We start from the raw sequence: 13,990 nt of genomic DNA on the forward strand, positions 1-13,990 counted from the left end.
ACCTTACAAGAGGGGCCAGAAAGAAAAAAAAGAAGACTCAGTTATGCAAGAGACGTTATGGCACCTGAAAAGGTGGTGGCACGGCCTAGAAGGAACCAGGAATCCCAAGGAAGAGGTTCTCTGCACTAAAATTTTGCAAATACAGAATCAACCTGACTAATAGAAGGAATTGCTTCCAGTTCTTCAGGCTAAAAACCCAAATGAAACAAACAAAAAACCCCAATCCAACCACTACCAACCCCCAAGAAAAACCCACCCAACAACAGTAATCCTAGAAATTTCAACAACTGAGCAAGGCAAACGTCAGTATACAAAGAACCAGAAATGAGATGATGTACATTAACCAATGCTTTATAAATTGAGGAAGGCAACTCCTTCAGTAATATAAATGGCCTGATTTTTAAATTCAGTTTTTAAGGTCTTCAGAAGATAAGTAAGTTCATTATCAGTTTAGTTTATGTTTGAGGGGTGTTGTTGGTAGGGTTGTTTTGTTCTGGTTTTTGTTGTTTGGGGTTTTTTTTAATATAATCACTTCGCTTTCTCCTTTATGTCTCCAAAAATGCAAAAAGGAAAAAGATAAAAAAAATCAAATGGAATACTTGTAAATGACAACTTTTACTTCAAATCCAATTATCTTGGTTCATTTACTTCTGTTATTAAACAGATTTAAAGAGAGAAGGGCTTGCTTATCCTCTGAAAAGCTGTTTTGATGGTAGGATCAAAAGAGTTCTCCAGGCACAAGGCATAATGGCAATGAAAATAAGAACAGGCACCTTGGAAAAAAAGATTTAGTACTAGTGAATGGGAGGGTTGAGGCAGGGGTGTATTGATGAGAAGGATATTTATTTTGAGGATCAAAACAAAATTAAAGTCTAAAGCACTGAGACTAGAGAAAAGCATTCCTGAAACATACATTGCATTCCTGTGGAGATTTTATCACAGTCTTTTTTTTTTTCCCTTGCAGCAATCTAGTACAATTTGCTTTAACATTATTAACACTTATACTATTCAAATGTAGCAGACAAAACTTCCACAGATGTGTTAATAATATAAGCACTTAAGGATACTGTGAAATAATGAATTTCCAGAACAGAATGTCCAGCATTATCAAAGCTTGACAGTAGCAAAGAGTTTAACAGCAAGACCCCAGCTACCGTAAAGCACATGGTATAAGTGATGATCATACAGCAAAATTAAATATTGACATAGCAATCTCATGAAATTATTGAAGAATTATTTCCATGTTATTCACACCTGAATCCACAATGTGAGTTAAGCAGACAGGATGATGAGCTTTAACTGGTCAAGCTATAGCTTAAGGAATCAAACAAATGCTAGTCTTGGAAAACAAATTCCAGTCCTACACAGAAAGTGATGCTGCAGGCAAAGCCAAAGCCATTGGGACACCACCATACAGGAATTTCAACCAGAATTTCCCTAAATCTTCAGCCACACAGACTGGAGAGCTTTTGTTCAGAAATTCAGTATCACTATTTCATGCATTTTTGGTTTTAAAGATATTCAGAAAGTCAGTAATGAAAATACTATTTTTTCATGGAAATCTTTCAGTATTTTATTTCAAAGATCAATAATAAACCTCTGGAGAGAGATGACAGAAAAATTGTGGAAGCTGCATATAACACTTTTTATGAGACTGTTTGCAAATGCTCAGAAGTTTTACATCACTGCTATGTAAACTGACTCACATGGAAGTTCTTTCTATTTTAATTTTCTGGGGGGTTTACTTCTCAAGAAATCAAAGCTAGTGTGCTCCCAAGTAAGAATTCCTTTTTAAAATCTGGATATTGTTAGAGACACACAACATAATAGGGAACTTTTCCATTATTCCTCATACACGTGGGACTTTTAAATACTACAAAAGGCAACTATCAAGCTTTTAATTAAAGATACTGTGAAAGGGAACTTTTTTTTGTGCATCTTTTGCATATTATTAGCATTAGGAAATAGCAAACAGATGCTAAGCAAGGGAAGATGTCATAAAAATCAGCATTCACACCAAGCAGATTACCAGCTTTCCAAGGCTGATTAGGATCTAAAGAATTCATCTGACTAAAAAACTTCATTTCATCCTTTGACTAATATTAAATTAATTTGTCTGTTTGCCTGAGGGCCAAGACAGAAGAAGAGGATAGTTACAAAAGAGTGATGCCTTAGATGCAGTAGGCATACAACCAGTGGCCAAGTGCACTGACTTTTCAAGTGCACTGGCTTTTTCCAAGTACACAGATGCATGTATAGACCCTTTTGAATTCATCAGTATAGGAAACAAAATACAGTGTAAACTAGTTCAACCCTGTATTTTTCTCATATTTTGCCATACCAGCTAGTGCTTTTTTTCTGTTGAAGGTCTCTGTGGTTTTTACCACTGTGTACCTCAGTTACTCTTTTTTAGGTTTATCTGCTTCACCCTTCATAATATAACAAACATTTCAAAACCAAAAATAAGGTACTAGTTAAGATGTTATACAAATGTCAGTTTTCTGATATTACGAAAAGCTATTTATTTTCTTATTCCACCACTGTTTAATGAGGAATTATAAAGATCTGATCCTCTTACAAATAAAACACTATTCCTAAGGACTTCAGGTCAAAAACCACTCAGAGATAATAGCTTTATAAGTAATTCATTAACTTCCATATTCCTGTAATTCCAAACTTTCTTACTCCTGAATGACATCTCCCTACAACTAAGCCATCAGAGATGGCTTTGCCATAAGGAAATAACCCCTAAATAACAAAGAAAAAGTGAAAACCCTCACAACCCCCCACAAATTCCTTATTGTTTAATTTAGTTGACTGTTTAATTTCATGTCCACTTTCTCCTCTTTGCAAGAAAAAAAAAAGCCACCCTAATAATTATTTCATGTTTAGTTTTTCCATGCCATTCATGCTATTAAACACCGTTCTCAAATCCCTGAAGGCAATTCTGTACAAGTTTAGGAAAGATATTTATAGAATGGTTTGGGTTGGAAAGGAACCCTTAAATGTCGTCTAGTCCACTCCCACCCTGGCAATGATCAGGGACATTTTCAATAAGATCAGGTTGCTCAGAGTCCCGTTCAATCCGACCTTGAATAAAAATGAGGCTCGAAGTTTGCTGCAAAATCTAAGTGTTTTTGAGACCAAACAACTTAACTCAATTAATAAGACCCTTTCCATGTGGTAGAAACCATGCATGCAAGAACTGTAATGCTTTTGCAGAAACCAGACTGAAATTCACCAATGACATTTCAAAGAACAGCAGTGAGAAATTACGTTTTATATTAAAATGGTCCACAACCTTCGGTTCCACTTTTTAATTATTCAATATTTTGAGAAGGAAGAAAGAAGCAGAATTTGTGGCTGCTGAATTCTGACATGATGTTTCCTGCTATTTTCTAGAGGAAATATAACTTCACACTCTTCATATGACTTCAGTAATGTTGATATTATCATCTGCTCCAAGTACCATTGGAAGCTGCTGGGAAGTTCTCGTATCTACTTCCCTCTTAAAATGCAAGCATCCAAACTATAATTCTATTGCTTTATTATGTATATGGGTCTCACTAGACATCTGTGCAGTTGCAAGCCTCAAGACAACAGTCAGACATTATTCTCTACTAAATCACTTATTCAATTTCCAAACAAGGTAATAGCTGATTAAGTAGAATAAATGAAACAAAACACAGTGGGAAAGTCTCAGGAGAAAGAGGAAAAGCAATACTCAGTGTGATCAAGGTACACGCTAATTGTTAGACCAACATGTGAAAACAAAAACTGAAACAGAAAGACATATCTACCAGCTTATTATAAGCTGAAAGAGTTCAAACACCAGCTTGCTTATAAAGAATGGAAACAAACCCAAATTCTGCAGACACGACAACCTCATTCTAATTTCAAGTATAAAACACCACCTAAAAGTAGATACAATTAGGAGTCACTTCAATTTATCTGGCTTAAAATTTCTTTAAAAGTTTCACAGTGGAGGAGTAAATATACCATTAACTCAGCACATGATCAGATTAAAGTACTACAAATACTTTTCCATCAAAAGGAAACTGCTTGCATAGCTATCATCAATACATCCACCACCAGTGCAAATGGCTTTTTTTGTTTTGCTCTTGGGAAATGTGCTTCTTCCTTTAAGGTGGCATTGTTTTCAGGTTTTCCAATTCAGTATTTCCTAGAAGTTGGTGGAAGACCACAGATGTGTTTTTAACCCATCATACAGACACAAAAAGCTGATCTTACAAAAGATGCAAGCAGGGACCTCTGTATTGTCTTACAACTTCTTCTGCAAAAGATATACGTGCTATTTCTTCTGCAAACGTTCTCATGTTTCCTCTCCTTTTCTGAGGTCTCTGACACCCAGAAGTCAGCCATCAGGCTCCAGAAATGTTTCATGTTTCAAGAGCTTCTGTTCAAGTTTTATTGAGACAGCTTTAAAGAAACAAGCAACCAACCAACATATCATCTTCTCCTCATTTGTGTACTTCAGGAAAATATGGTTGCTTGCCAAAACAACCCACATGGTGAGGCTGAACGCCAAGGCAGCAATAACTACCATCACGTTGAGAACACACAGGGATTCCCGAGGCAGCAGTAGTAGGGAAGAAGGAGAATGCTTGAACTCTGAGTTCAGCAATTCACTACCTTTCCTGGAAGACACCCGGAGAAGATAGACATGAAACATGGGTCACCTTATAAAGGTTACACACATGCCCTGTTATCCTCGCTCTTTGTGGATATTAAGTACAGTGCAGTCTGTAAGAAGGATTGAATATCTCAGCAGACCTGAATGAAGCAAAATAGTTTTCCTGGGAAAAATATTCACCAATTCCTAACTTCCGAGGATTTAATTTTAAAGACCAAAATGCAAATGTCTAAACACCTACTTCCAGATACTATGAAACTTCAAAAAATTGCAGTGTTCTATTCATCAACCATTAAACAAAAGCCTGCTACAAACCTGGACATGGGATGGGTTCAGCTGTCATTAATGTAGAGCTTTCCTTCAATATAAACCTGCCTCTTCGATCAGGAACAGAGTCTCCAATTCAACATCAAGTGTTACACCACCATGGTACTGATGCACTTGAGAAAGCAAAGTGGTCTGCTAGAGTTGAAGTGCATGAGGAACAACCTGAGCAAGTTGGCCAGGATGGTTAGAAACCAGAGTTTCTAAGAAGCTGATGACAGAACTGAAGGCATAACAAAGCTTCTGCAGAGTTCTTAACATGCTTTTGTTGGACCTTTGATCCAGCTACCCAGGTTACTCAGGAGTCAATCCCTCAATAGAAGTCTCAGGAAGATACAGGTCTTGGATCCATGATTGGTCTTACCAGTTCCAGCTGAACCTTCCTTTAACAAAAATTGGGATTCACAACCACTTTGTCCTGGATACCAATTCTTGAGGATGAGATGGGTGGAGGAGAAGGATCTAAAATTCTAGAACAAATACAAGGGAGACCTCTGTATCAGCAAAAGTTGCTTAAGACAGGTGACTGGTACAGAGGAAAATGAAAAAGCTACTCTTGCTGGAAAATCACGACTGTGCTCTAAAGAAGGTTGAAGAAATCAAAGTGGTGAATGCTGTATGGAACACCAAAACAATTTATCATAAAATTAAGGTCTTCCACAGACAGGAAGACCTAAGAAAATCTAGACAAATGTGAGAAACACAAGGAATGACATAGAGAAGATCTGAAACAGCCAAAAAGCAAAGAAGAATGAACAGAGCGGGTACACAATACCCTTCCTATTAAATGGGATAGGTGCAAAGTTAATCAGGGACTCAAGAGGCCACCTCTACAGGTGCTGTCAGAATAAAAACATCCAGCTAGTTGTGTAAGGGCGCTCTCAAATACAATGCAAATATATTTGATAATAGCTTAAAAGGGAACTTACAACAATAGACTTCCCAGATATGATCCTGGTGGCTGCCATAGAATGAGAGGAAAAGAACTGTGCTGATTTTCATGTTGCTGGCACTGGATTGCCTAGACACTGGTGTTAAGATGAAGTACACAATACTGGCTGGTAGGTCTAATGCTGTGACAGGTTGTGGATGCAATACATGATACAATAACAACATGTCCAAGTGCCCTAAAAGCAGATAAAGTACATTAAAAGCAATTGCTTACTGGACAAAGTCATCTAGGGGGAAAAAAAATAATGGAATTATAGAACAGGTGCCATGTGTACGGGCATCTTCCACTAGACCAGGCTGATCAAAGCCACATCCAAACTGGCCTTGAACACTTCCAGGGATGGAGCATCTACTTGTTCTCTGGGAAACTTGTTCCAGTATTTCACCACTCTGATAGTGAAAAAGGTCTTCCTAATATCTAATCTAAATCTACCCTCTTTCCATTTAAAATCCCTCACCCTATCACTACACTAATCCTACAACAATTTAAATGACCTCTAAAGAGGTGTGAGTTTTGCATAATCATCTGCCACAGGACCTCTGTTTCAATTCATTTACGTGAAAAGACAGCATGGTTGACATATCTACATAACATATTTACAGGTTTTCTGAAAAATACAAATGAACAGCTAAGGGTGAATTTCTCAAGTGGCATCTATATTGTGCCTAAGACAACACAAGTTTTTATTAGAAATAAAAGATTAAAAGTAACAAAATAGGTAATGTCTTCCTTTGGAATCAAAACCAATCCACCAATGGTATATACAAATTTTAGATCTAGATCACTAATCTAGATCACTACTTAGCCTAAATGCCTTTAGAACTGCTAAATAAAGCACACTCATGTTAAAAATATGGACATACAGGACGAATAAAAAAGAGCATTCTCTTAAGATTCTTAAAGTGAAGTACATTTTTGTAGATTTACTCTTCTTCCGACTGTAGATTTACTCTTCTTCCGACTAAATATGATAGAAAAATCTAGTCTAGTTCTAAGTTATATTCAATTCTATCCAGATATAGCTTAAATTAAGCCTTATCTAAAAAACTATTTCCTACTACATCAAGGTATTTCTCATTTTCATGAGCTGTATAAAAGTGAAAGTATTTAACAATTTGGGGTGGGGGGAAAGAACTGGGCTGTTTTCTAAGTAAAGCTTTAATGCAGATATTAATTGCCCCTCTGACCCTCCAATGGGGCTGAGTAGGTGATTAAAAGGTAAAACAATATTTTATCATCCAGAGACTTAACACTTGGATTTGCTGACCAAGCACATTTCACTTCTTTACCATACTGCAGACCAAATGGTGGCACTGCCATTCACAGCAGCCCCAGATTGAGACATTTCAGCCACATACAAGAGAAAAATGACAGGGAAAAGACCATTAAACAAGGAAAAAGGAATTCTATGACTAATTCCTTTGCGAAATTTTTTCAGGAGTTTTCTTCTAAACAATACAACCATAATCCTACTCCTTCATGCTACTTGAACCAACTGAGAGGTTTGCATTTGTAATGCCATTCAGCTATCTGTAACTAGGTGATAGTGAAATAGTCCAATTCAAAGCGTCTTCATTCACTCAAACATCAAGCCCTTTTGGGCTCCAATCCTGCAAGACTGCATCTGTAAAAAGCTTTTAATCCCTTTTTTGGCATATGAAATTTATCTGCTCCTGTTATACTTAATTTACAACTGCTTTTTCTTCTCCTCATCACACCACATCATTCTTGAAACAGCTTTTTTTAAAGCTAGGACTCAGGTAGAAAATAAAGTACTGGAAATTTTGATACACAAACATATCAATTATTTCTGAATTTTTTCAAATCTAGAATATATTCAGGATTATGGTGTGAGCTTTTTAAAAAAGTATGCCAAGCAAACTTATTACTGGGATTTAGTGAACATACTCCTGGATGCTTCTCTCCTCCCAGAAGAATACGACTACATCCTATATTATCAGCAAGATAGTCAAGCCAGCATGCATATGCTGCTGGAGTTCCTCTCAGGAGCTAAAGGACAATGATACTGACTCATTCAGACTGTCACTCCCAAAATCTGAGGGAGGTGTGGGGAATGTCCTTCAATGTTAAGTAGTTTGGGGAAGAGGATACCTTTCAGTTTTACAAAGTAAACTCTGTGAGACAATATTAATTAAAAAGTCCTAGTTATTTTTGTTTTGTTTAAAGCTAGAATCCAATACAAAAAAAGGACTAGTGACAATGGAAGACAGAAATTGAAAAGGAAAGCACTCTAATGGCCCAGTTTTTAAGGCAAGCTTAGTATATTCAGAAGACAAAATCAGATTTCAGCAACATTGGTTGCTTCTAGCTATAGTTACATCCTTTAATCCTTAATTCAAACCCCTATCAGTTTTCCTACTATTTTTCTCAGAACTGATAACAAGACAACTAGATTTAATTACTTAGTTTTTGTTCTTTTTAATATTGGCATGGTACTAACATCTTGTTGTTCTCTATGGAATTTTCTTGGTTATCTGATTTTATTGGAAGACTGACCAAGAATAGCTGGGGTGGGGGGAGGAGTGTGTGTGTGAAATATCCCTGAGAACAGAGCACTGAATGAATCTTGAAATTACTTAATCTGTAACAGATAACAGGACAGAAGCAGGGGTATAAAACTACAGACCTATTAAAGACTAAACTTCCAAATTATTGTGACAACAGTCACAAAGAGGAAAAGATAATCCAAAAATATATGGTGCGAAGCTATCCAAACAGGTCATTTACTTTGCTGTAAAAATCTTATGAAATATGTACAAAACTATGTGAGCAATAGAAATATAAGCCATTGATAATCCCTGTCCTGTTCCATTTTTCACAGATAAAAAAATTAAACAGATTTTGATAAAGATTTTTACACTTAAAAATAAATTCCCAAAGGAATCTGAAAATTTGAAGGAACTTCATTCACAACAGAAAAACTGGAAACATATGAAGATATCAGATTCTGTAACGTTGATATTGATAATCTCTTCATTCAACTTTGTAATAGAAGACAACAAATTTACATTAAAAAACCCCTGTGGTTAAGTTTTCTGTAAGAGCTCTAATACATTTTTTGTTCAACAATCTCCGTGGAGAAGCAAGCATCTCTACCAAGACCAGAGACAGACTGTTCTAAATCTTTGCTAACATAATAGCTGTTTTCCTGTTTTCCAAACATTTAGCTTTCCTAACATAATAGCTGGAAATTTAAGGTAATCATCTCATAACAGTCTGATGAAAGCTAAAGCAACTGGTATTTTGATGTCGATGCCAAATCAGTATGTTCTGTTTTGTTTGAACCACTGCATTAGAAATCAGTGTGACACTAAATGTAATCTCTGAGTGCAAGAACAAGAATTTATGGTATCAGATGTTTACTATTCCCACTTTTCCCCTGGCATTGCTGGAGGAGTTTTCATTGTTACGAATACGCATTCAAGAGTAAGCTCACAAACAAATGCCAATTTAACATCAGATTTAAGTATCTTCATTTTCCTAGTATATTACATACAAAAAACAGGCCAAGAACAAGATGTGAGACAGAAGTCAATCTGCTCCTACTGTATGTAAAATTATCAACTACTTGTTAACCAGCTCAGTGACACATCATCTGTCCTTAACCATGGTACTCTCCTTTAATTGCTTTCTGATTCTGCTGGTATTAGGCTTTTATTTTAGTGGCAATAAATGAAACAGATGATCATAATTTCTTCAAAGAGTTAATAGTCTTAAAAACATAATTCATAAAGTCGAAATGATGGTCTAAAGTCTAAAGTCCATGACCTTATGGAACAATGTCTCTGCTTTTAATAAATTATTCTCAAATGTACACTAAAACAATACAGTGCCACTTCTTTTGAATTAATTCTAACAATTAAAAAGAGATATGATATGCAATTAGGTGATCCTAAACTGAACCTCAGACAAGGCAATGTTTATATTTCATCATTCTTAATATTTTATTAAGAAATTTTGAAATTAAGAAAAACCATCCCATTTTCCTAGTGTAGACCCATTTATCCATAAATATGCACTTTTTTTCTATAATTTTGACATGCAAGTCTCACAGACACCCTTCAAATATAAAGCTCCAACTTCTCCTCAAATCTGATGAAACACTGAACCTGAATCCAAATGGCTCGATTTTCATGATCCAAGTAACTACACTTTGTTTCCCTTTCTGCTCTCTTTACATACATGCAGTTCTCTTCCCTCTAACCTTTTTTAAAGCTTTCTTTTCTATTATCCCCATGTCTATATTTCTTTATTCCCCCCTTCAAGTAAAATCTTTACTTACAGCACATGAATGATGACTATGGAGCTGTCTTCCTTAAGAAGCACAGTAGTATATTAAAATCAAAATAACTAAATATATTTCTAGCAAGCACACAACATGTAAAGCATCTATATGAACATATTGCTGCCAGATTCAGTTTTTCTTCTTTCCTTCTCACCTACTCCATTAAAAAGTGTATTATTGTTTTGGCTGATTTGAGGCAATCCAAATAGCAACCCACATAATAACTACATACAGCAACATAGACTGAGCCACGAAATTAAAAAATAATGGAGGAGTACAAGACACCTACAATTGTTTCTACCTGCCTGAAGACATATTAGGTTCTGCTAATTGTGGAGGTATTTTGCAGTTTTGTACATCAAGGAGGGCAGAGCTATTAACACAACACCCCCTCCAATCATAAGATCAGATCCTAAGACTCCAGGGGCTAAGTACTCATCTATCCCAGCTCTGATCTCTTGTTAAACTCTGATCCCAGGAATGCACAACAACTGATTTCAAAGAGGTTTCAGGAATTCACAATTATCTAGTAATTCACATGCTGTAAGCCTGCTTGTACAATTGGGATCTTTGTGCACAGGAGAATACTGGTTTCATCACTGACTTCCCACACGCATGGACAAGGACGCTTCAGGCATCAGTTAACACACAGCAAACCAACTGACTTTATTTTTAAACATTCTCAACAAAATAAAAAGATCCTTTCAAAAACATGTTTGCTGCTCTAGGTGTTTTATTTAAGGTCAGTTCCCACATGTGTACTAGAAATAGAAGATATTTTGAACTGGTAATTTTTCTGAAGTAAATGAAGATTTCTTTTCTTGGTACTCTATATTTCCTGATAGAAGGAACACTGAAGTTATCACTGACAAAGAATAAAATGGATATTTTTCATTCCCTTAACCCAAGCACTAGAAAAATCAAACCACATATTAGACTGCATAAAAATAGAACATAATTTTACTTTTGTGATACAAAAATAATTTGGCTTATGTATCACTTCTTCATCCAACAAGCTGGAACAAATTTGAGAGTAAAAATGTACCATTAATCTTTCTATCGTTTCAAGATTACTAAGTGTTAATCTGAACCCTAAATTTGTGAAATATGAATCTGAGACTGCTTCTTTGACTTTATCATCTATCTTTCTGAATACAGTCCTTAGCAGCATTTTATTCTAGTTGCCTTGAACATGTGGAGCTGTATTTGCACCAATGGCAGTATGATGACTGTATAAAATCTACAAACCCCTGCACAGTCCCAGCCAGCCAAGTCAGCTCTCATTGCAATTCCTAGGGATTTTACAGAAAATATGTCTGAGAATAAAGGGAGGATACTGAGAATCCATACCATGTTCTGGTATACAAAATTCAGAAAACAGGAAAATAAAAGAAAACAACTCTGAACTAAATAACATTTGTAGCGTTCACTGAGAAAGGATAATAAGAATCAGACTACTCTCAGTAGTCTGTAATTCTACAATTACAAATAAAACCTGTCAAGTTTAGAAATACACTTTCAAATTTTAAGAGTCAGGATTAGTGCATTAAATGATATTTTCCATATCTCTTTTTCTGCCTTAGTTTTATTAAATAAATACATTTTTGACTCTCCATGCAATAAGAGACCTTCATACATCATGGAAACAACGGTTTTAAAAAAGATGCCACAGTAAATGCACACCCAAAGGGTACCCAAAAGAGAACAACCCTGATTTTACAACCTTTGCCATCTTCTACTTTCTGAACTCTTTGCAAGTTTTTTACTACTTTACACAAGGGGCTGAGAATACGACAATATTCTATGGGTGCAAAGACCTTCCACTAAGTAAGCCAACTAGTTACATTTACAAGAAAAATTTTCTTTTTGGTGTAAAATGTTTTCATTTATGTTCATTTTTGCTTGATTATGTATTTATTTGGCATATTCATGAACCAGGTTTTGGGAAATTTGTTGTAGAAACACAAACTAAAATAGTGCATAATTGTGGAACAAAACCAACTCTGAAACTCTCTTATTTTTTAAAATCACAGTAAGTTATACCTAGTTGAACAACAACAGAAGTAAAATGGAAGCAAGTACTTGAAACTCCTGTACCCCTACAGTTCCAGAGAGTTTCACCTCTAAACTTTTTACAGTGGTCTTCCACATAACAAAAAATTAGATTTTTTTCTCCTTTAACTAGATGAGATTTTTCTCTAGCATGTCTTCTGTAATCTCCATCACTTAACTCCTTCCCATCCAACACCTTCAAAAATTAACTTTTGCAAAATCATTTGAATTAACTGAAAGTCAATCTAGAGACATGAACTCAAATAATTGTAGCAAAAACCAACTTCATGCATTTGCACTGTGAAGATTTTTTTTCTACCTTAAAAATAAAAGATTCTGTATTTCCATCAGACTGATACAACCTACTTCATGTAGCTTTTATTCTGAATCAGCATTTATTGTCACAGAAGTTCGCATTCTTATCCTGCATTTACAATACTCGAATTGTCAAGAACAAGTTAAAGACACTGAGCCATCGAGACACCAACCTTGTGGGCAGGGTGCAGCAGCCATCAGCCGTCAGCCTGACTTGGGTTTCATAGCTATCCAGGGGACAAACAACTTGCTGAACAGGGGGACATTCGACTGTGCTGCAATCCACACTGAACACTACAGAGGAAGGGAAGAAGAAAATTTCTTTTAGTCGTGTTTTAGAAGCTGTTTGCAAATTACTTCCTCATAAGCAACCACTTATGCATCAGCCTTATAAGTCACAAAAATTATCCAAAGAATGCACGCTTGCTAGGTAACATTACAAAAAGCCTGCCTTTCTCTTTAAGATTCACTTTTTAAAATTATTGACTCAGGAACCAACTGAACTGATATTAGTTAACAAAAAAATTTATGGAAGTTAGACAACTTTAAACAATCATTACAACTGTGAATATCAGTTAATAGAAATATCCTAGTTATGAAGAATATATATTTCCCACAGCTTTTAAAATAGTAAAAAATTCATTGTTTAATTTTTAACTAATTAAAGTCTGTTTAAACAGCAAAATACTTGGTTTATAGGATATTTAAAAAAAAATACACTATAGATTTATGTGTGCATGTGTAAAGCACATTTTTAAAGACTATTCTATTAGGTTGTCTTGTTTGTATATTTATATATGGCAAAAATGAAATGCAAATTAACAAATCTTTCTGCATTAGTGAGATGAAGAATTCTAATTAACAAGAAAGACTGACCAACAGTTTTTAGAAAGCAACAAATATCTGTATTTAATTTTATAAGTCATACTCAGGAAAGCTGAAACACATCTATCTCTTATTTGGTACTAAATCTTCCATGTAACAAACAGTACCAGCTCAGGTATTACGTATCTGCTATGCTTTTTCATAATTGTGCTAAGAAAGTGCAGAATAAAACATGGTTCCCTCTTTAAGAAATGAGCTACTTTCCGACTGAGCAAGCAGGATGAACAGAATGTTATCAGGCTGCAAATTATGCAGTATGATATCCCTGATTACTGATTAAACTTCACTGCAATATCAACACTATCACAGCTACTTACTGAACTGCTAAAGCAGCTTGGCAATGCTACCTACCGGTCTTACAAGAGCTCATAACCTTCAAAGGCCCATTTTTTCTCTTCTGGTCCTACATTTTCCAAGCTTGATCCTCAGTGGTACATAGCAATAACTGACTTAGTCACCATGAGACATCAGTCTCAGAATTACATCTGCTCTGCATATCTCC

General features: G+C 35.5%; 1 protein-coding gene across 1 annotated transcript in view; it reads right to left on the reverse strand.

The window, feature by feature from the left end:
- The window catches only part of CRIM1 (cysteine rich transmembrane BMP regulator 1), a 175,382-nt gene that overhangs the window by 72,159 nt on the left and 89,233 nt on the right, over positions 1-13,990 (reverse strand). The window contains exon 4 of the mRNA XM_008643358.2: positions 12,777-12,897. Within this exon, the coding sequence (XP_008641580.2) occupies positions 12,777-12,897 (121 nt within the window). The remainder of the gene's footprint in view (positions 1-12,776; positions 12,898-13,990) is intronic.

This window comes from Corvus brachyrhynchos, unplaced genomic scaffold (assembly GCF_000691975.1).
Source record: "Corvus brachyrhynchos isolate BGI_N302 unplaced genomic scaffold, ASM69197v1 scaffold70, whole genome shotgun sequence".
NCBI lineage: Eukaryota > Metazoa > Chordata > Aves > Passeriformes > Corvidae > Corvus > Corvus brachyrhynchos.